Here is a 22,827-nt window from a genome sequence, read left to right on the forward strand (position 1 = left end):
GCATTGGAGAGAGTTCAGAGAAGTGTGACTGAAGAGAAAAACGAATTTGTGGTAATAAGGATGGGGGATATTCATAGATCTCTCTATCTGTGGGTTTGTGAGTCTGGCTACTGTGTTGAAGTATGTGTGTGGGTCATTGGTAGGTGACTCGGATACTTTTTGTAGTAGTAGTAGGCTGACTATATTTCTACTTTGACACTTCCCTTCCATGTAATCTGGACAACTTATCCAGTAGTTTTCCATTTATGTTCAAGTTTATGACAGTTGATGGAAGGGTGTTATTTAATTCTTTAATATGCTTTTGTTTTTGTTGCCATGTTGCCTCACCTTATGACTACAGTTTTGCATTTGCTGTAGAATTTGAATAATGAACATAAGCACATTTCACCAGACAGTACAAAGCCAACATTTTAATTGATGTTTCTGTCTGTATGGTGTGCAGGTCTATTTTGGACGTCAGAGTGAAATCTACATTCATGTTAGTATATAATAAATTCCATACATATTTGCTTGCATTAAATAACACTAGACTCTCCTGAGAGTAAACAGACTTCCATGTAGTCTACAATACTGGGCACTGTGTACTGTCCTGAATGTAAAATATCAGCCTTCCTGATCACAGTGCACAGGGTAGATGGAAATATTCTGCCCTCTACTGGGCAAAACTGTAACTGGTTATACTGTAATGCTTGGACACATTTACTACTGTTTTAGTACTACAGTTGGATTATATGATAGAAAATGGCAATAAACCAAAAGGGAAGGTCCCACTAAGACTGATTGTTGAATTAACAATTGTGCAAATAAGTGTTGCCCACGTGCAAAAGGGGTTCACACTCATGGGAGTAATTTTTAGATGTGGCCAAATGTTTTAATTTTGTTTGACATGATTTACTCAACTTTACTCAGAGTTTGGCATATTTTGTGGAGAGTTGTGCTAACTGAAATGTGCTTAGCATTTGCATTGTGTGTGAAAGCAATGAGAAAACTTTGTGTTTTGCCAAATACAATACCGTTGTGCTCATTAGGTTATTATGGAGATCAAGTTGACCCCGGTTTGCATTAAAAGTGTCTTAGTAATCGAGAAAAACTGTAATTGTTTTGAAAAGGTGAATTCTGTTTGAACAAATGTGCTCAAGCAATTTAAAGAAACTGTAATGCACTGATTTTATACTAATGTATGTCTGGCTTCTCCCAATTGACTTGAACCCTAAATTGAGCTTGAGGTCCTTGTCCTCGTATAACACAAGGTGGTGTAGTCATCCACTATTGCAGATGGTGTAAATACCTGCTACACAAGTCCCAGTTTGTCCGCCTCCATCTCCACACACCAGTTCCCATTTATCAACAACATGCTCATCCCCAGTGCCATCAATTTAACTTGGGGTTAAGGTGAATCAATAAACCAGTCATTACAGCCTGTTCATGTTCTCTGTAAACTTTATTCTTCCCAAATGTTGTATGCTGCTTTTAGTGACTTGTTCAACGGTATTCTTACGATAATCAACAGATATCTGTCTACAGGGAAATTTCCAGCTGCTTTTAAGGCAGGCCTGTTGAAGCCATTGTTTAAAAAAACTAATTTAGATAGTCCAGTTATCACCAGTGCCAGAGATTCAGGCTTATATTGATAATAGAGGGGATTTGTCTTTGTTCCCTTTAGTTTTTCTCTGTTTAATATCAATATTGGTTGTGGAGTGTTCTGGGGAAGATTGGGGTTCTTTAACCTTGATTTAGTTGTTTGTGTGTGTTTGGTTAATTGCTTTTGTTTTAATTTCTAAGCTTGGTTTGAGTTCTGTGGCAATGAGCCACACCTGCATGAATTCGGACGTTGCTCCACTCTGACTGCTGACTCACACCCACAACTGTTCCCTCTTCCCACTGGCTATATAAAGGCTGGGGGAAAGCTACCCAACAAAGAGTTCACAGACAGGGAAGGTAAGCAGCATGCAAGAGGGAAAGTAAAGAGCCAAGTTGGACAGTGAAGGCGGCCTGCAGGAGAAGTGGGGGAGCTATTATTATTATTATTTATCTCTTAGCAGATGCCCTTATCCAGGGTGACTTACAAAATATAAGCACAATACAAAGTGCAAAAGCTATGCTTAACCAGGGAGGTTGTGGCTGTAAAGAGTAAGTTATGTGCTTAGTGATGGTGGCTGTGTATGACCAAACCAAGGCAAGAGGAACCTGAGGGATGACCTCGTTTGTCACGTCTTCAGTACTGCTGAGATTCTGCTTCTCTCTATTTTTGAAAGAGACTGTTAAAGAGAAGAGTTCATAACCGTGCGTATTTGTGTATTTTTGTGGTCTTGCTGTGCAGCTGTGGCGGGGTCCTCACTGTAGCTGACTTCATGTCTTGGGTCCAGTGCTGCATCTGTGGAGAGAAGCTAAACCATGCGGTGAGAGGGATGTGGATTGCCTAAATCTGAGTGAAAGCCATGTGAAGTCCAACTGCTCAACCAAACCCCCTAAGACTGTTGTGCTCCCTCTTTCTTGGAGGAATTGATCCTGGGTCTGGGGGGCAGCCAGGAAACCCCAGCAAGTGACACTGCTGCCGAGGGGGAGCTGCGAACCCACCGAGCTGCAGATGGATTGACGCAAGAACGGTGGACACTGTGCTAAACAGGAGGAACCAGAGACCTGTTGATAAGCAGAAGCTATTACACCCCCCTACCCTCCCCCTCCCCTATTTTTGTACTGGGGTGTAAAAGCCGGACACAATAACCACAGAGAGTCTCGGGTTCCAGCAGTGTGCGGGCTTTATTGTGGTTAGCTCAATAGTCCAACAGAATAAACCCAAAGGGGAATCAAGGCAAACGATTACACACACGAGCAAACAAACAGGGTGCTCCAGGCAGTCAATAGGTAGGCGCGCCAGTCCTCCTGCACAATGGTCAGCTCTCTCACACTCAGGGAAGGAGACAGACTAAACAGCTGACGCACAGCTGCTGCTGACGACACAATTGCCTCAGTGCTCATTGTCTGCAGCAGTGAGCCCGCAGCCTGTTTGTGAGGCAGCGGACAGCACGGCTGCAGCACATGAGTACCTAATTAGAGTGCGTCGGCATGTAGCTGTGCAGTGACAGACAGCAACCTGTCACATGGGGGTTACATTTACTTTTAGGATTTTAGCTTTGGTTCCTTTTCTTGTGTTTAGTGTTAAGGTCTGCCTACTACTCTAACAGATGCATAAGAATAACCTGCTATCTTTTTAACACAATAGCTACAGTCACTAAAGCAGGTAGAGCCTTCGGAGGTCATCACACTAGTCAAGACACAGTAGTCTAAAGGGAAAAAGCTCTTTCTCACTCAGCCAGCAAAGCTGTCACAGCTCGAATGTTTCCCAGTTCTTTCAGCTCCTGGCTGCTTTCCCTGCACCCCCTGTTCCATCCACTGTTAAAGCCAGACACAAAAATCACAATTAGCCCTCATTAACTACTGTGACATGTGCATATGTAAATACGTTTGGGGGGAGGGCACTTGACATTGATTTTTGTTAATGGACAATAGACAGGGAGCTGAGTGTGAGCCCCAGTCTGGTTCTGAGGAGATGGGTTGTGTGTGAAAGTTTTTAATATATATTGCATGCAAGTGTGTGTAAGATGGTCACTTTGTTAATTTTATATTATGTTTCTGTGTAGTATTATTTCGTTAGGTTTATTATTATTGCATTACTATTGCAAAATCATAGGTAATCCAATGCATTGTCTTTCAATGTAATGTACTTTAAACTTTTCCCTTTATTTGCCAAATTCGCAATACATGTTGACGTTTACACTGCCACCAAAAGAGCTATCCATTCAAAAGTCAAAAAAACTAAAGTTTAAAAAGCTTGTAATAATACTTATGCATTCTACACACTTTAGCCTTTATTTTTAATCCATATGGTTGAGATGTAGCCTACATTGCACCACCGAAACTCAAACTACCAATAACACAGTAGTTAAGCAATGCGATGTGCCAGTGATTGTTGTCGGCGAACCAATTCCAAGTAAAGACCAATATAATACAAATGCACAAGTTCACACAAAGCTTAGGATCGCGGCCATCACTGTATCCAAATCACACAATGGGGCACCAGACAGTGCGCATTCGCAGAGAGAGAGAGAGAGAGAGAGAGAGAGAGAGAGAGGGAGAGAGAGAGAGAGAGAGAGAGAGAGAGAGAGAGAGGGGGAGAGAGAGAGAGAGAGAGAGACACACACACACACAGAGAGAGAGAGAGAGAGAGAGGGAGACAGAGAGAGGGAGAGAGAGAGAGAGAGAGACACACAGAGAGAGAGAGAGGGGGGGGGAGAGAGAGAGAGAGAGAGAGGGGGAGAGAGAGTGAGAGAGAGAGAGAGAGAGAGAGAGGGGGAGAGAGAGTGAGAGAGAGAGAGAGAGGGAGAGAGAGTGAGAGAGACACAGAGAGAGAGAGAGGGGGAGAGAGAGAGAGAGAGAGACACACAGAGAGAGAGAGAGAGAGGGGGAGAGAGAGAGAGAGAGAGAGAGGGGGAGAGAGACACAGAGAGAGAGAGAGAGAGAGAGACACAGAGAGAGAGAGAGAGAGAGAGAGAGAGAGAGAGAGAGGGAGAGAGAGACACAGAGAGAGAGAGAGAGAGAGAGAGGGAGAGAGAGACACAGAGAGAGAGAGAGAGAGAGAGACAGAGAGAGAGAGACACAGAGACAGAGAGACTGTGCGGATGCTGTGGGCTTGCTGTTCAGTCATGGGCGCTGTGGACAGGCTGTCTCTGCGCTGCGCGGTTTGCCTGTGTTTGTCGCTGCATCTCTCTCAGGGGAGCTGGGCGGCGCAGGGCAAACGGGACCATGCAAACCCACCTGTAGGAGGTAAGGAAGGAAATATTTAAATTACTCTTTAAACTAATTTTAAAACGTAATTGCCGTAGGTTCTCATTTACATCTGTGCTTATCCGTATTATATTACTAGTACACAATAATATGAATAATAGAAATACGCTTATTAATGTTTTATTACAAATATAAATGTAGGTTTTGCGATTTACATTAGGTTTCTATTGTAGTGTACATTTGGGGAAGTAGCCTATGGGTATTATTTTGTAAAGCGACAAAATTGTGATGAACAAAAAACCTTGTGTTAGTTTTTGAACTATACATTCTTAACATTGTCTGCGTCGGTACTTCTTGACACGTTTGAAAAATGGCACAGGATTTGGATTAAGTTAGAAACTTCCCAGGTAAAAGCCCTCCGTCAGAGCGACACAGTGAGGCGCATGCGCTGTGACGTCGCGACACTTTGTTTTGTCCTTCGGTCCCCGGCGGCCGTTGCCATGGTGACGGGTCCTCGCTGTAACGCGCGCGCTCGCTGTGTTGCAGGTCGCGGGGACAGAGCGCGCTTCCACACCGCCGCGCTGCACGACCGGCTGCGCAGCCGGGTCTCCCCCATGGCAGCAAACATGCAGAAAATGGTGCGTGTCTTTACCTTTGTTTCATACAGTGGCCCTGAAGAGCAAATTGAGGTTTTAAAAGAGGTGTGCATCATTTACAAATCTCTTGGCAATATTAAAAAAGAAAACAAAAGTGTGCATCATTTACAAAGCTGGTGGTGAAATGTTTTATATATATATATATATAAAGCTCTGTGCATCCTTTACAAAACGTCTGAAATAAAACTCACTACACCTCTTTTAATTTAAATTTTCCATTTTAGGGCCACCATAGTTTTATATATGTGTTTGTGTGTTGTCAGTTTAATCTGTGTTGTGAGCACATTTGCTTAAGTACAGTGTAACTCTTGAGTCAAGTGATAGTGTACCTTGTATGTTTGTTTACACTCTTTGTAAAGAAAATATTGCACATGGCTGGACTACAGTATGCTGTGAATTAGCGATGAGAGAACTGAATTGTTATAATTCAATTCAACTGCTATGCCCTAGATGTCCCCGCAGCCTCACAATTTATAGTAATTTAATTCACAATAAAAAATATCTACAAATTGCCCTTTGACTTATTAATTAAGCAGACTGCATGGCCACCTTGTCGGTGGAGGACTGAAGTGCAGCCTTCAAAAGCAGGTCTCATAAAACACAGGGTCCTATTTATAAGTATAATTAATCATTACATTTTACCTTCACAAACAATTGTACCCTGAAATGAATACCAGTGCAGAGATGAAATAATGCCTTTCGACTGATGTCACTTAGGTAATTTCACATATGCAGGATCAGTGTGGTGTAGTTGTTAGGGCTCTGGACTCATGAGTGGAGTTCAATCCCAGGTGGGAGACATTGTTGTTGTATCCTTGAGCAAGGTCCTTTACCTAGATTGCTTCAGAATAAACCCAGCTGTACAAATGGCTAATTGTATGTAAAAATAAAGTGATATAGTGTAACAATTGTAAGTCCCCCTGGATAAGGGTGTCTGCTAAGAAATATAATAGTGGCTAGCAGGGAATTATACCTGTATCTGTGTTATCTTCATTCAAATGAAATGGAAAGGAGGCATGTGCAGAGAGCTGCTGTCTCAAGAGCTCACTGCATTCTCGATTGTTAATTTGTGACTACAAATACGTGTGACTGCTTGCCTGAGGCTGTCCAGACAGGAGTTTAACATTAGACATTAATATAAGGTTGTGGTTAGATATTTTCTGTTGGTCCGCCTTAAAACACTCCACTCACTGGTAGGTAAATTATTAAGACACACTCCAAAAATTAAATAAAGGCAAATAACAATTTGCTTCTTGACCATGTTCAAAATCATCCACTTCAGACAGAACTTTATTTATTATTACTCAGTTGAAAAAAAGTGAAAAATGTACACAAGTGAACTCAGACATGAAAACAAATGAGAAAATAGGATGTAAATATAACCATACATTTTCCAATCCTACTAATGAATAGCTCTACAGTGAGTCCTCCACTCTTAGCTGTATTTCACTGAGCCATTCACTTCCAATCCCAACCACTCTGAACATGATTTTTCTGTATTGTGTTGAAAAGGTGGTTTCCCAGAATTAAAAACAGTGAGTTTCCTCATTGAGCAGCATTTGATTGCACTTCCCACACAGCTGCTTTATCAAGACCTTCCTGAGGGCAATAAAAACATTCTGCCATAGATCAACAGTGTGGCCAGATTGTCCTTCAGTGAAGTAAAACGAATTACAGGGATTACAGAACGTTTTTGCACAGTTTTTTTTTAAAACCAACAAATATTTCACACCGCTATCTGATGTTAGTGAACCATATGGTAATACAAGCACTTTGTATGTAAATGCTTTCTTCAGGCAGTCGATGAGTTTTTTTTAGTCAGTACCTTTTCGAAAGGCACAACAAATTATGGTACAAAGGTAAAATAAAAATGTTCAGATTTTAGATGTTTTTAGATTTTAAAATGATTAGGGACAACCTGTATAGTCTGTTGGCAGACATAAAATAATCATTATATTTGAAATTTCAACCATTACCACACAGCTTTTCTTATATATTTACAATGGAATAAAAAGAGAAACAGTAGTGATCAGTGAAGTTCAAGCTCATGTCAATAATAGCTGTTAAGATTGTAAATTGATTCATATAATACTATTAATGTTAGACACCCACAGTATTGGCCTTTTAATCCAATTCCTCTTATAGAACAAGTAGTACAAAAACACCACTTTAAACAGTTCAGTTCTGCTACATATTACATTTACCAAACTGAAGACAGTACAGCTGTAGTTCAAGCTACTGTATCTCAAAGGATTACACTGTCATGCCTTATTAACACATAACTTTATGTAATAAGTATTACAAAATAATTAAAAGATTAAATGATTAAATAATCATACTCTAGCACAGGGAAGTGATACCTTTTTTGTCTGGAGTGCCCAAAGTCTGGTTTGTTTAATATATATATGTCACTAAGTGCCAAGGGTGCTTTAAAGTTTATCCAGCAACTTTGTTTTACAAAAGTTTAAATGGCAACTTTTTAAAACAATATTTATATCTAATTTTTGTTATATGTTATTAAGCAAACACGCCAACAAAACAAACAGCAATTCACAATACAATATAATTACAAACACCGTGGACATAGAGCCCCTCCATTCACCCCTCAGCCCACTGCATCCGCTGCTAACCTCCCCCCACCTTGAACCGCCTCATCCTTCTGTGGTCTGAGAGCATGTGAGCTCTAGTCTACTACTGGGACGTCTGCTGCGCAATATAAAGCTGAATAAAGCGAGGCACCAAGAACATTCTGACCCAAAAAGATCAGATTTCCTGCAGTGTTATTTAGATTCTCTATATCTATTATTAGGACTTAGATGAAGATCACATTTTAGGTCAGATTAATGCCGGAATGCAAATAATTCTAAAGGCTTCACATACTTTCTCTACTTACTCTAAGGCGAAGTTGAATACATATTTTATTTCAGCTGTTTCCACATTTTCTCATTGACACCAATGTTTATCAGAGACCTCCAGATGTGCTGGGCCAGTGGATTTGTGTTTATTTCTTTTGTGAATGATTAACAGGTTAATGAACCTCTGTAGGCTGAAAGTGGTTCAATCTGAACAAAGTTTATTTTTCCATGTAATAATTAGCACGTTCCTTAAACCAAGATAAGAGTAGTGTGTTGGCTTTCCAGACCGCTCATTGGGCCTAAGTTATGGGGAAGTACTTGTCGTCATCGGCGACCTTGCTCACTTCTAGAGTCTCCCAGTTTCCCAGGATCCTACCCACTGGCTATCTTTAAGCTCCTCCCCTGCATCCTTGGCAGCTCTTCCATCAAGCCAGCCAACATGCCATCCAGAGTGAGGTCACTCACAAGATCCATAAGCACAGACGGTCTCAGTTTGACCTCCCACTCTTGCTTGCCATCATATGAACCATAAACACCAGAAGATGAGGTCAGCTATGAAGGGCGCCGCCATCCAGATCACCCTGTCTGTCAGCCTGAAGAGGAAGAAACAGAATATGTACACAGATGCCTTGCAGCAGCAAGGGGACAAGAATTGCATCCAGGCACTGGAGGAAAATGCTAGGATTTAGTGACATCAGATCATGAAATACACGTCCTGTGGTGAACTAGTCACCCAATCTGATAGACTACATGATGGAAAGGTGCATGAGCATCTTACACCCTTAGGTAGCAGTTCAGACACCTCAGATTCAAGATGGTGTGGAACCTGCTGCCCATCCAGGAAGTATTCAGAATAATAAGCCTCCTGTAGGTACACAGAAAGTCACAGACACCGAGCCCCAAGCTGTAGCAATGTAATAATCAAAATGCTTTCTTGTTTATGTTGTAAGCTAGACACTATGCACCCGGTAGCCACCAACTTTAAGTCGTAAGACCAAGGCCTGTGAAAAGGTGTAGAGTTTTATTTTGTAAGCAATGCAGAAAAAGCAGAGCAGTACTCACCTTCCCAAATGGTCAATGGCAAAAGTACTATGTAGATGAGCCAGTGAAGGGGGAAGCTCTGAGTGTTCACCTCTTCCCATCATATACAGCAATGTCCCATAGTCTCCTTTGGGAGCTATTTTTGAACTGCAAACTGGGCTTCATTGCATATGTTCTGCAATTTTACAGGCTTGACATCACAGGACCGACCTTTTCCATTGGTGCTGCTGTACTGGGTGCGGTTGAGCATCATCACCCTCTGTAGGGTCCCTGATCCTGGCTATGTTGAGCTCCAGCTCTATATGTGTTTTCTCCTAATAATATCCTTGTGTTTCAGTTGACCCCCCTATAGGTACCTGCTCTTGATCACGTCCTTGTCGCAGTGATTGCTTTGTATCCGAGTTGGCCGCAGGCCTCGGCTGCCTCAATTCTGTCGATTGTCCTCCCTCACAACCACTGGGGTACATAGTTCCTTGGAGCTATTTTCGACTTGAAAGATAAGTTACATCGTGGTTATCTGAAAAAGAAACCATGTTATCTGAAAAAGAAACAAGCTCCCGAAGTTGCCAGGTTGCTCGTAAGGGTTTGGGTTATGGCAAAAGAGAAACTGCAGTCTGTGTGCTGTCTAGATGAGCAATGACATTGGGGAAAATAATCTACTGACAGCACAGGGGCCTTTCAGCTGCTTTAGTCCCATTGTGTGCAGCAATGCCCCATAGTCAGATTTTCTTAAATAATATGTACCAGTGTGTTTAGGCTATAAATCGTTAAACAGAAACAAACCCCTAAGCTATGTGTGATCAGGTTTGATCATTCGCAAAAGCTACTGAACAGGAATATATCATTTATTATTATTAGCCTATTATTTGTCATGTTCATCAACTATCATCAATGCTGTTTGAATGACAATTGGAAGACTTCATCTCCAAACAGAATATGTGAATTATCTCTGAAGAGGTTTATGTAATAGTAGAAAAAGTCTAGTCAAACAGCACATTGCAGTTTTTTTTTTATGAGTTGTAAGACCAGTAGAAGATGCAATGATAATCAATTGCTTTTAAAAGTATCCTCTAAATGAGAAAAATGTAGGTTTGTGTTCAGAGCTCCAAATAATGTTACAGCTGTAAGATTAATAAGTGACTCGTATATCTACATTGTGGGAAGTAATGTATTATTCATATATTTTTTTTAATTTTCAAATTTAAAAATGCCTTGCAGTGGCATTTTAAACTTACAGAAGTTAGTTAGTTAAGCTTCTCCATACTACTACATTGCAGTAATCTAATCTTGATATGATGAAGGCATGTATTCATCTTCAAGCATCTGAGATAGATAGATAGATGTATCTGAGATAGGGCAAATGTCTTGGTTTCATAATATTTAGAAAGAAAGAGGCTTTAGATATACAAATCAGAGGAAGGGTCTGAATCTAAAATCACACCCAAATTTTGTGTTATTGCTATGGGGCTGATTTTAGAGCCATCTATATTGGAAAGATGTCTGTGTACTTTTGGCTTGAAGTATATTGGGTTTTAACAATAAAGTCTCTGTCTCAAGAATGACAGAGTTCTGAAGGGCGAGGGGTGTTGAACGCTAAGTCGTGGGCTTTGACACAGTCCCCATGTTTCTCTGAGTAGAAGACAGCATGGCTGTCACTGGATCCTGCCAGGACCCTTCACTTTCCCAGCCATGCACTATTCTCAAGCTGGAGAAATTGGAAGTGTGTCAGGAAGCCGGCTGGGAGAGACTGTCCAAGGACATCAGGCTGGAGATACGATGACTCACGTTCACTCGCCAAACCTCACGTGGGTCACATATTGCGCAGTCGAAATGTGACATAAAATTACCTTGTTTTTTTCCACACTTCACTTGACCATCAGTGCACAAATCAAGCTCAGTCTAATTGATCTAAATAGCAAGCATGACATTTACCACGGACAACAGATACACTGGTTACTAATAACATTGTCATACAAAGGCCCTTTCTTTGGGAATGAAGCCTTGGCAGTACATTTTGACAGGTGCACATAGTTGAGATCAACTATATGTAGCAGGAGAATCATGCCCTGGGCTTACAGTTAAATTGGATTTTCGTCCCATGTGCTGGTATGAGACCCATTTCGAGACCGTAGCCAGGACTGCTGTTTTCAGTGTTATCCTTGGCATGGCTTAATATCGGAGTGATTCATCCCTTGGCTGACCCAGTTGAAAAGCTCTTTTCCCCCTTGCTACACTAGACTTGTTTTGAAAGCACATGGAGTTTGCAATGCAACCTTGAAATGTGCAGGAATGGGAATTTCACTTAGCTGTTTATTAATTCCTGCCTTCTGAGCATTATCACTTCTACCTCCTCCTCCTCCTCCTCCTCTTCAATATAAATACATAACAAAAAAATCCTCCTCCCATGATTAGGATGGCAAATTCAGCCATATCTGAAAACTGTAGGGGTTATTCAACTCAAATATTCAGATCATTAAAATTGAATGAAAAATAAAGTGTCAACCTTTTTTTTTAAGTTTTATTTGTATTAAAGTTATGCCACGTACTTATAATCCTGAACTCCAAAAATGAATAGCATTCTATCATTTTATTGGAAGGATTTGTCTAAAGAGATCAAGTGAAGCAGTTGTGACTTACTCAGCATTTTACAAGACATAAAGTGGTGGTAATGTATCCTGCAACCTCTCAGTTTATGAAACGTAAGCTTAAAAGCTCTTGCCATTAATTGCAGTGCTAGTTCGTAATGTAAGAATTGTGATGGTTGGAATAGTCTGAAATGTCCCCTTTAGGACCTTGAGTGTGTCCCTAGGCATTAACTGAAGGTCTGTATTCTGCACTGACACAGTCTTGAGAAAACCTGTTTGTGTGTTTGTGTGTCTGTGTGCCGTCTCTGCAGTGCATTCTCAGTGAGCATCTGAGGGTGAGAGAGAGCACAGATTATTCTCATGGCAAGGGCAGTGGATTCTCAGCACATGGGCCCCTAACAGCTGAGCCTGTAGGCTGTTGGCTTGTAGTCCTGATCCTTTCTCACTGCTAATTTTGGCAATGGGAACAAAAATAAGGTAACAAGATGCTGGGACAGGTGAAGCAGAAATGTCGTGCATGTCCCATTCTATTACCGCCATGTCAGGAAATGGGAGCTTGGTAAAATCCCCTGAGACTTTTTTGTTCCCTAGCACACCCCCTCAGAGAGTCGTGTCAGAATGGTGCATCCTCTGGTGTCTTTGCTCGGCAGAGTTACCTCACTAGCTTGGTATTTTGTAATTTAGAAGGGGCTGCCTGCTGGATTCCTTGATTTCCTTCTAAGCTATGACCTCCCACGCTACTCCATTAACATGCAATTACAGTGCTAAGCCATTTACCTCATTCACAGTTCCCATAATTGGAAGGAATACACATTTATTAAAGCAACAAAAACTTAGTCTCTGTGTTACTGTTATTGTACTACTATACTAGATTAATTTCTGTTAAATTGCACAGGATCCCATTCATCTGATAAGTGAGAATGTAAAAAACATGTACAAAGAAACTAAGTTTTCCTATTCCATGAAAGCATCCACACTGCTATGTACAATATGTCAGTACTACTTTGGGGCAAAATGCCCCCAAAATATTAAAAATATTATTGCCAAAGTAAGTACATTTAGTTATATAGGGATGTGGGGAGGGGGGAATATTTCTATGGAACCAGGCTGGAGTAAATAAAGTAATGGAGAGATTGTGAAACCAGAAGGTAAAGACAGAAAGTGTGGGTCTCAAAATTCTAAGAACCTGCCTTACAATACAAGGAGAGGAAACTGATTCAGAGATGTTAAGCATCATACAGTATAAACCATTGTTATTGGAGTAATTCCCCTGTATTTCTATCTGTATCACACTCATTCAGGAGTGGAGTGAGAAGCTCGCACTGTTAGCCCAGGAAAAGGCCGTGTCCTGCCCTCTAGACTCCGCCCAGGATCTGGGTCACTCAGGCCACATTGGCTGGAACATCCACAGCTCCGCCCCCAGCTCCGCCTCTATCGCTGAGGTCATAAACACATGGTTCCAGGAGAACCAGAACTACGACTACCTGAGTGGCTATTGTGCAGAGAACAGCACATGTCATCACTACACACAGGTGAGAGAATAGTCGTTTATTTCTATTATATCTATTATAGCCAAATAAATAGATATCTAATAGATAGTTGTTAATGTACTTTTAACAGAAGTCATATACACTTCCATCAATAAAACACAGTGAAAGTGCATTATTGATCAATAACTTAATACATATCATATCCTGATTTAGTTCAAGCTTTTCTCGTTCTTATACTGTACTCTCTCTCTCACATTCACACTCTTCTCATCCCTGTTCTCTCCTTCTCTCCCCACTCTCTCTCTCAATCATTTTCTCTCTTCACTCTCTTTCTCTCCCCCTCTCTTTCATGTAGCTCGTGTGGGCCACTTCTAGTCGGGTGGGCTGTGCTCAGCATGCTTGTCAGAGAGGGGGATTGTGGCAGGAGGTATTTGTCTGTGCATATTCACCAGGGTGAGTCTGAGAGCAATTGTCTTCACTGCACTGTAAGTCTGTGGCACATCACTAACAAAATCATTATACAATAATACTATGCTCCAGTGCATCTTCATAATGCCATTGTGTCAAGTTAACACAGTTGGTGCAGTCCTAAGAGCCATGTAACTGTTTTTGCAAGTACTGATATTGTGTACTGATGTAGGGTATGGACAGGTATGGACACCCCCTGAAACATTGTCACATACCCACTATATTGTCTGTGTGGAACGCTTTCTTAAACCTCTAAGAAGGACCTAAAGAGCATTTCGTATTGTCTAGATTGGATTAACAATTATTGCAATTAGATTAAGTTTGTCTGAGATCCTCTTAGCATTTCCACATTTCCAGCATATGACTTTCTAAATCTGTGTGTTTAATCTAATTTTATGGCAATCCATTTTAACATTTAATCCTCATTTTCCGATACCAGGAATGCTGGTTAGCGCTCTAACTATAGACCCTAAATCTAAGACCCTGAGACCCTAAAACCCTGAGTTTTAGGATTGACACCATCATATGAATTCAGATAAACCATGACTGTCTTGCTACAGTTATTTCTGCAGTCAGAATACAGCTGCCCTATTGATAGTATTTGTCCTATAGTGCTCTGTTACACACTTCTCTTACAAATGTTTTTCCCTACACTGTCAATTGATAACATGTCGTGGTCATAGTTCCCTGCTATATATATTTTTTGTAGCAAAAAGGTAGTCTAACTGAAGGGACTCCCTGAGGTGTGCCGGAGAGGTTTTCATGTGAGATGCTCTGTGTGTTTTTTGTGACTTATGTGTGCTTGTCAGTGTAAACATCGGTGTGTGCTTTATTAAGGGGGAACTGGGAGGTGAATGGCAGGATGGTGGTCCCCTACAAGGCCGGAGTTTACTGCTCCCTCTGCACTGCTAACAAGTCTGGCTGTTACCGTCTGTGGGACCATGTGGGCGGACTGTGTGGTGAGACATTTGCCTTACATTCGGTGGTAACCCAATGCAAGACTTTCCAGTTCAGTAGTGGTAGTTAATTTTGATCAAACCCTCTGGTGGAACAGGTCACAGATGTATTTAAGAAAAGCAGAAGCTTTTGCTTTGCCCAAGGTCCCCTTTTTAATGGAGAATGCTTGTTTTCCTTCTCTTCTAACCCCTCACAACTCAAATGTAGGTGTAGCAATGTCTCCTCTAAGTCAGCGATGGAAAAATATAAAATGCTCTTCTATTTAAATCTGCACAGGAAAATGGCTACTTTATTCCTCTATGTATTTTCATGATTAAACACAGTTCTTGTGGCCCATAGAGGTACTTCTATTAAACACCCCGCCTAACTGTGAAAATAACATGGTAAACAAATTGGAAGCAGAAAAGAGCCAATACGACCTGCAAAGGATTTTGGTGTAACCTGCCACTTTAAAAAACTGAGTTTTGTTCAGACTCTAATGGGTGCAGCAATTGAGACTGCCTATCTATGTGTCTGGTTTTAGAGACCCCTCAAAACCCTTGCCGGATGAGCTGCGGTGCGCATGGGCACCTCAATGTCTCCTCCTGCCAGTGCCAGTGCCACCCTGGGTTCACCGGCCGCTTCTGCCAAGGTGAGAGTCAGTGAGCTGCCCCTCTATCCAACCCCTCTCCCTATCAGAATACTTCTGAATAAGATACGTTTATGATCAGGAGTTTCCCTGTGCTGTTATAGCCATTGAAATGCACGATTTGTCGGGACCGGTCCTGTGTGTTGCAGTGTGCAGTGCCGGTGCCTGTTTGCAATGCCGCTGTGAGTTGAGATGGATGTCTGTTGCTGTGTTAGTACAGTCACGAGGATTAGTCCAGCCCTGCACATTGCAAACTGAGCGGATTTTGTCATGCAATGTGCAGCGTGTGCTGCATTGAGTCCCACAGTGTTGACTGTGCCCTGTGTTGCAGTGCGGTGCAGTGTGCAGTGCGTACACGGTCGGTACAAAGAAGAGGAGTGTTCCTGTGTCTGTGACAAGGGGTACGGAGGAGCCCAGTGTGCAGGTGAGGGAAGTAGAGCAGCCAGGATCAGTGGCTCAGCACTCACTCTTTGGCAAGTGTTCATCTGCAATAGTGTGTCCAATCTGATGAACGGCGAATGGTTATAGTGTGTTCCTCAGGGAGGAAACCCTGATCAACTCCTCTGTTTCAGTCAACCAACCCTGCTCCTGAATCTGATTCAGTCCAGTGTAGCTCACCCATAAATCAATAACTAATATACAGTAGTGCCATAAATATTTGGACAGTGACACAATTGTCATCATTTTGTCTCTGTACACCACCACAATGGATATGAAAGGAAACAATGAAGATGCTTTAAGTGTAGACTTTCATCTTTAATTTGAGGGTAGTTACAATCCAAATTGGGTGAATGGTGTAGGAATTACACCCATTTCTAGATGTGGTCCCCCAATTTTTGGGGCTCAAAAGTATTTGGACAAACTAACATAATCATTAATTAAATTGTGAGTTTCAATACTTGGTTGCAAATCCTTTGCAGTCAATGACTGCCTGAAGTCAGGGACCCATAAACATCACCAGATGCTGGGTTTCTTCCCTGGTGATGCTCTGCCAGGCCTGGACTGCAGCTGTCTTTAGTTCAAATCCATTGTGGTGGCATACAGAGCCAAAATGATGACAATTATGTCACTGTCCAAATATTTATGGACCTAACTGTATGTCCCTATACAGTTTATCATCAATTAAGCAAGTAATTTGTTCAGTTAAGGTACTTGAGAGCAGCAGATGACTAAATTTAGTAAATCGTAAATCATAAATTAATGATTTAAGTGTGACATAGAAAACCTACTGAACTGGGGCTCTCTAGGGATGTGGGCAGAGACCCCTGTTGCTGATCAGAAGTGTGAGCCCATGTTCTGTGTATTCCATGGTTTTTACAAGTTGTGTTCATTACATCATAGTCTTATTGTTCTGGCAAATTCTTTATCTGCTCTTCTCTCTGTGGGATTCAGTAAAGAACAAAATCAAGCTTAAGCAAGTGTTAGAAACAAGCACTCATTTAAAGTTTTGCCTTTCTCTTTAAATTAAGAAACAGTCTAACCATGATGCAGGAATTATGTTTAAGGAAGTTTAAACCCCTTGTTCTGTTCAGAGAAGCTGCAGTTCCCGTTCCACAGCTGTGATGTGCGCATCGACGGGGAGTGTTTCATGGTGTCCCCAGAGGCTGATACCTACTATGGAGCCAAGGTCAGATGCCAGGTGAGACACAGAAGAAGGTAGTACGGGCAATATTATATTCCTCAATTAAAACAGTGGTGGGCATAGCAGTAAGCTTTGCCTTCAGAACTTTTGTGCTTCACTAACATTTTTACCAGGTTTCTATTGAAAAGATGTAGCAATAAGTAATGTTGTTGCCACATTTCCATTTTTAGATAGGAATCCTCAATACAAAATAAAGACATGATCAAAGCATTTATATTGGTCAGCTTTTCTGTTGTATTTACCAGAGTTCGGTTGAAGTGCAAACCTAGTGGAGGAAGGCATGTAGACTCATAAGCAAAATCATTATAAGGGCAATTTCATCATCCATTCTGTAGGATAGAGGTTCCCAACCCTGGTCCTGGGGACCCCCTGCCCTGGTAGTTTTCATTCAAACTGAGCTCTCAGTTACTTAATTGAACCTTAATTGAAGTAACAATCTGCTTAGATTTGACTTATTAAATTGTGTAATAAAGGGGTTGCATCTTTAATAAGTTCTTTATGGAATTCTATACTTAACTTAAAACCCCTATAGTTTAAAATAAATAAAAGGTTCTGATTTAGGAAATTATTAGTTCAATTAAGGGTTCGATTAAGTATTCTAGGCAGGGCATCCTCTGCTCTCCACAGAAAAAGGAGGCAGATGAAAAGCCATCAGCAGACTGACTGATTGAATTATCTGTCAGGTTTACTGTCCCTATACTTACTATTTTAGTCTAGAGAAGAGGCAGGGTTTAAGAGCAGATAAGGATGACTCTGTTTGTTTACAATTGAGAAAAAAGAGCTCCTGCCTGTCCCCATCAGAAGGCTGAGAATAAAGGTTATCACGCAGCTCTTGTACATCACGAGTAGGATGGCCTACGCAACAAAACCGCAGTATAGCCGGGAACACAGAACACAAATTCAGCGGGGGGGGCCTGGCTGGGGCCAGTTGTAATAGGGGGGCCATCAATTTCTCTGCGGTGCTGGAATGGGGGGGGGGTGTTTTGTCCACAGTGATAATGGGGGGTTGTGCTGACAGTGTTTTGTCTGCAGTGCTAGTTAGGTGGGCCATAGGGGGGCCCAAGCTTGCTGTCACAGGGGCACTGGCCCCCCTGCCCCCAACTCAGAACCGCCCCTGCTCAGAGAAAAGTTTGCTTCCTTTCTTGTATTAAACCTCTGAAGTCATAGACAGTGGTTTCACTTAACCGAAGAAGCTAATGGGCTTCTTGCATCATACTGATAGAGCATATTTGCTTTGACATAAAAACACAGGATCTCCCACGTGAGAAGCATTTCCCATAGCTTTGTTGACTGTTTTCTCTTTAAAAGAAAAAAGAAAAACAGGTTTGCAACTTGAAAGAACAAAATCTACTGTAGAAAAAGCACTGGCCTTACAATTAGCAATTGGCTAATTAACAATGTTTTGAGTCAGAACTCGGCCTCGGTATGTGTGTTACAATGCTAAACACTCCTGCGGTGTGTGAGGGTGTAACCCTCCTGTGTCTTTGCTCTTCCTTAGGAGAAAGGAGGAATTCTGGCTCTCATTCACAACCAGAAGGTACAGGACATCCTTGCATTTTACCTCAGTCAACTGGAGACGACCAATGAGGTCACGGACCCTGACTTTGAAACGCGGAACTTCTGGATAGGTGACAAAAGACTCAGTTAGAATTGCCGAATCACCAATAAAAGCCTGCCCTCAAAGGATAGGTTTTTGTTAGGATGGCTTACTTTGCATTCACTATTACAATTTGATTCCCTACCTTCCATTAAAGCTGTAATTAAGGGTTATTCAACGTCCATTTATCAATTAAATCACGGATTAGATTATGAATCGTGTATTCATTGATCATTATTTTCCCTTACAGAGACTCTTTAAACCATAAATTAGAAACAAGTCTCCACCAAAAACAAAAACAACCACATTTTAAACCATATCTTAAGTAGCTAAAGTAAGGTGGTATGTGGTAATTAAGAACTAACTGAAAATAAGTAGCTGTATATGTCAACCTTAAAGCACCACAGATATTGAAAATGCAATTAATTGGCATTACTGTATTGCACAGATTGTAAAATAAATTGCAATGAGACTAATTGTAATTATATTGTAAATATAATCAACAACCAATTTAATCTTCACAGCACATAAATCATGTTAGCAATATAAATAAATATTAATAATCAATAATTAGGATTATAATATAATTTGATATAATATAATATAAATCATAGATTACCTAAAGTGGCATCAGTTAATAGAATTGTACAATAATTACAATAATTTCATAATTATATAATTGTCTGTTAATATACAGGTAAATTTAATTATTACAGCATAGCATTCCTATTGAGAACATCATTTACAATTAATTAAGACAATGATGAAATTCTAACATTAAGATATGATTTTGACATCACAATTCGTTTAAAAAAATGGCATAGGCACAATTATTTTTTAAATTAAAAAAATGATTGTCCTTATTTCTTGTTCAATCTCTCAGGTTGTATAGTATGAAAATACATAAATGTAGACTAACACTACAATAATGTCTGGTCTCGTTTCTCACCTTCCTGTGCACTTTAAACTGCAATGCACCTGTTAGAAGAATGAATTAGTCAGTCAGTATGTCATTTTGTCATTTCATAGATTGCTGAGCAATTGTATTTAGATAATCTATCTTTAATTGAGAAATGGACATGGATGAATTATGCTAATTAAAGCTTTAAAGGTATTCGGGGACGGCAGAAAGTAAGCATGAGTGCCTATAGTCTAAACAGCACTGGTTTACGTCTGATTACGTCATTAATTATTATGACCAGCATTCCTCATTGGGTAGTGCACTATTGGCCAAGCACTGCCCATAATTGTATACTGCTTTTGTTTTCACTGTGGTCTCAAATTGTGAAAAAAAGCAGATGGCTTGGTTGTGCAGATTTCAGGCAATACATGAATTAGCTGCCTGCACCTCTCTCGTAGAATGGTCTGTGCAATCCCACAATGGGGAGATATTATTGAGCAAGGAGAAAGCAGTATGTAGTAAGCAGTGAGTGAATACTGGACAGGCCTTCTTGTGCCTCCTGTGAAAAAGGTGTCCCCTCAGGCACGGTGTTCAATCCAAGCTAAATTTTCTGTTGCTCGGTTGCATTAACAGGATTAGAGCAGGTGTGTCACTGTGTCTCTCTCGCCCAGGTCTGACATATAAAATGTCAAAGGATTCCTTTCGCTGGGATTCAGGGGAGAAACCAAGATTCACCAGCTTTGCTTTTGGTCAACCGGATAACCATGGGTGAGTGAGGGGGCCTGTGGCTGTTTAGAACTGGGATGAGAATGAAGCATAAGAGAAGGGGTATATAATCTGGGGATTGCAAGAACTGTGAATTGGTTTTATTTCAGGTGAAAATATATAAATAATTCCAAAATAAGCTAATTTGTCTAGTGTATTAGTTGTCTGGGTGCCTGCTTCAGCACCCCCCCAAAAAGGCAAACCACAACCCCTTTAAGGCACTTAACAGAGTTCAGAAAATGTAAACTTCTGTATAATAAAATCACTGTATTTTATAACTGGGTTAGACTTAAGTGTTTTACTGAATTATCGGACTATAGAATATTGTTGATGCTTCTTTTATGGCTATCATAAGAAACTGTGTAAAATAGCATTCATTTACAATGCAGTTAGATGCAATACTCACCCCTCACCACATGATGTCTCTCTATTTCAGCTTTGGGAACTGTGTTGAGTTGCAGGCTGCTAGTGCCTTCAACTGGAATGACCAGCGCTGTAAAACACGCAACAGATACATCTGCCAGTTTGGTGAGTGTGCGTTACACTTACTACTGACCAAGCACTGCATATGATGTGATAAATCCATTGTGCCAATAGTTGATAGAGCAACAACCTAAAACTAGCTTGATGTTCTTGAGACTGGGATGGGGCAGAGGTTTCACTGGGGTTTTCAAGTGGGCACCTTCCCTCACAGATATTTCGTTAATGAGTTAACAACATCTGGCTTCTCATCTGGAATCTGTTCTCTTTACCCAGAGCCACTGGCTGCCCCTTGCAGCACCTTCTCACTGTGCATTGACAGATTGGCATCACATTTGGAGAAATCAGATGCTCCTTAATCTGGTTCAGTTTACACACTCTGGGAAGCATCTGACCTTTCAGAGGAGATTGTGTGTAACTGAGCTAAATGCATTTGCCAGATTAAGGAATATGTTGTGGAGATCTCTCTCCTCCCTCTTTTTGACTGGATTTGGTGCCAGATCATGCTTGTGTGCTCCTGGAAGCCTGGAATTCATGCTTCTTGCACCGTATCAACAAGCGGGTTTCCATCCAGATAGCTTGACATCCTTTGAGCTTTGATGCTGGAGAATATCGTACCCTCTACATTTACCAGGCAGATAGGGCAGAATTGGCTGATAGAAAAGGACTTTTTTCTTTTGGAATCAGTACTCCGCCTGCTCTGTGCCAATATCAATACAATACAAAGTCAATACACTGATAGCAAACAATCTTAATTAATTCACGATGCAGTTATTCCTCCAAAACAGTCTGATTAATAATAATAGATAATCAGCGTAGCTATAGAGAGCAAAATGACCAATTTATGCCAGCTGAAGTATAAAGAAAAACAAGAGAGGGCTTATTATAGTCTGTGTGAATCTGGCAGCGGGTCCGAGTCCAAGGTGTGGAGTCACTGTTGCCCTGTGTGTGTCCACAGCCCAAGAGCACATCGCCCTCTGGGCAGTCGGCTGGTGAGGCCTTGAAGACTGCAGCTGAAGACCCAAATCCCTGGGAGGCAGCGTGGGGACATCTCATCACAGCTCATGTGTTACAGGTGCATTGTGTATAAAGCACCAACGCAGAGCACTACAGCTGAGAGAAGCTGCCACAGTGTGTGTTCACTTCCCATGGACCTGTTCTCCAGCATCGTCATAGTTCTCAACCTTTAAAGAGGTTTACTTGTAGTCTACCATGGTAAAACCACACTGCAGTGTAGGAAATCAATATTAATGTCAACGCATGAAGAGGTGTAGTAGAGTAAACTATGATAAAAGCATGGAAACCCTGGGCACAGCAAAGTGAATGCCTGATACAACTACCTGAAAACTGCAAAATTGCAATGTATATTTACTGCAGTAAACTTACATAAAGGCTGTGCCGTCGCTAATAACGAGCACAGACCCACTTCTCTGCCTGAATCATGCCAAGTTCGAGCAATTTGGGTCAGGAGAAAAATCCCTCCTCAGCTTTCCCCTGCGTCTTCCTTGAGTTTTAAACATACTGTGTTCAGGGGACCCAACTTGACTCTGTTCTGTTCTTTACACACACATGAATATCAGTAGAGCCAGATAAATGCATTGCTGTCGAATGAATAGCCGCACTAATCCAGAGCCGTTGACCTGAGCAGTGTCCCTCTCAGAGGACATGGGGGGTCTTGGAGGTCTGCCAGGGAAGGGGAAGCTGTGATGGCACTGGAGTGTGTGGCAGTGGGCAGCAAACAATGTCAAACAGTAGGCACACACTAATCATAAGCTTTATAGTGGTAAGAAATTAGCCTAAAACATGCTCATCAAAATTAATATTATATCAATATTATATTAATACAATAATACCTATATATTTTCTGTTTAAAGAAAACATTTTTCTATTTTCACAAGCAATGTTTTGATCCTGGTAGATCGTTTTTCGACGTTTAAAGATTCTTGATTCTTGATCATTGATTCTGGAATTCTGGGA

At 41.1% G+C, this 22,827-nt stretch overlaps 1 protein-coding gene across 1 annotated transcript; it reads left to right on the forward strand.

Moving 5' to 3' along the window:
- The first annotated feature begins 4,473 nt into the window (after positions 1-4,473).
- On the forward strand, positions 4,474-22,579 carry LOC136759232 (C-type lectin domain family 18 member C). Its single transcript, XM_066714131.1, has 12 exons — positions 4,474-4,824; positions 5,332-5,423; positions 13,224-13,454; positions 13,768-13,865; positions 14,718-14,839; positions 15,361-15,468; positions 15,797-15,889; positions 16,998-17,104; positions 18,606-18,735; positions 20,277-20,373; positions 20,807-20,898; positions 21,809-22,579. The coding sequence occupies exons 1-12, from the start codon at positions 4,680-4,682 to the stop codon at positions 21,844-21,846; spliced, it is 1,353 nt and encodes a 450-aa protein (XP_066570228.1). The 5' UTR covers positions 4,474-4,679; the 3' UTR covers positions 21,847-22,579.
- Positions 22,580-22,827: the final 248 nt, after the last annotated feature.

This window comes from Amia ocellicauda, chromosome 9 (assembly GCF_036373705.1).
Source record: "Amia ocellicauda isolate fAmiCal2 chromosome 9, fAmiCal2.hap1, whole genome shotgun sequence".
Lineage (NCBI taxonomy): Eukaryota > Metazoa > Chordata > Actinopteri > Amiiformes > Amiidae > Amia > Amia ocellicauda.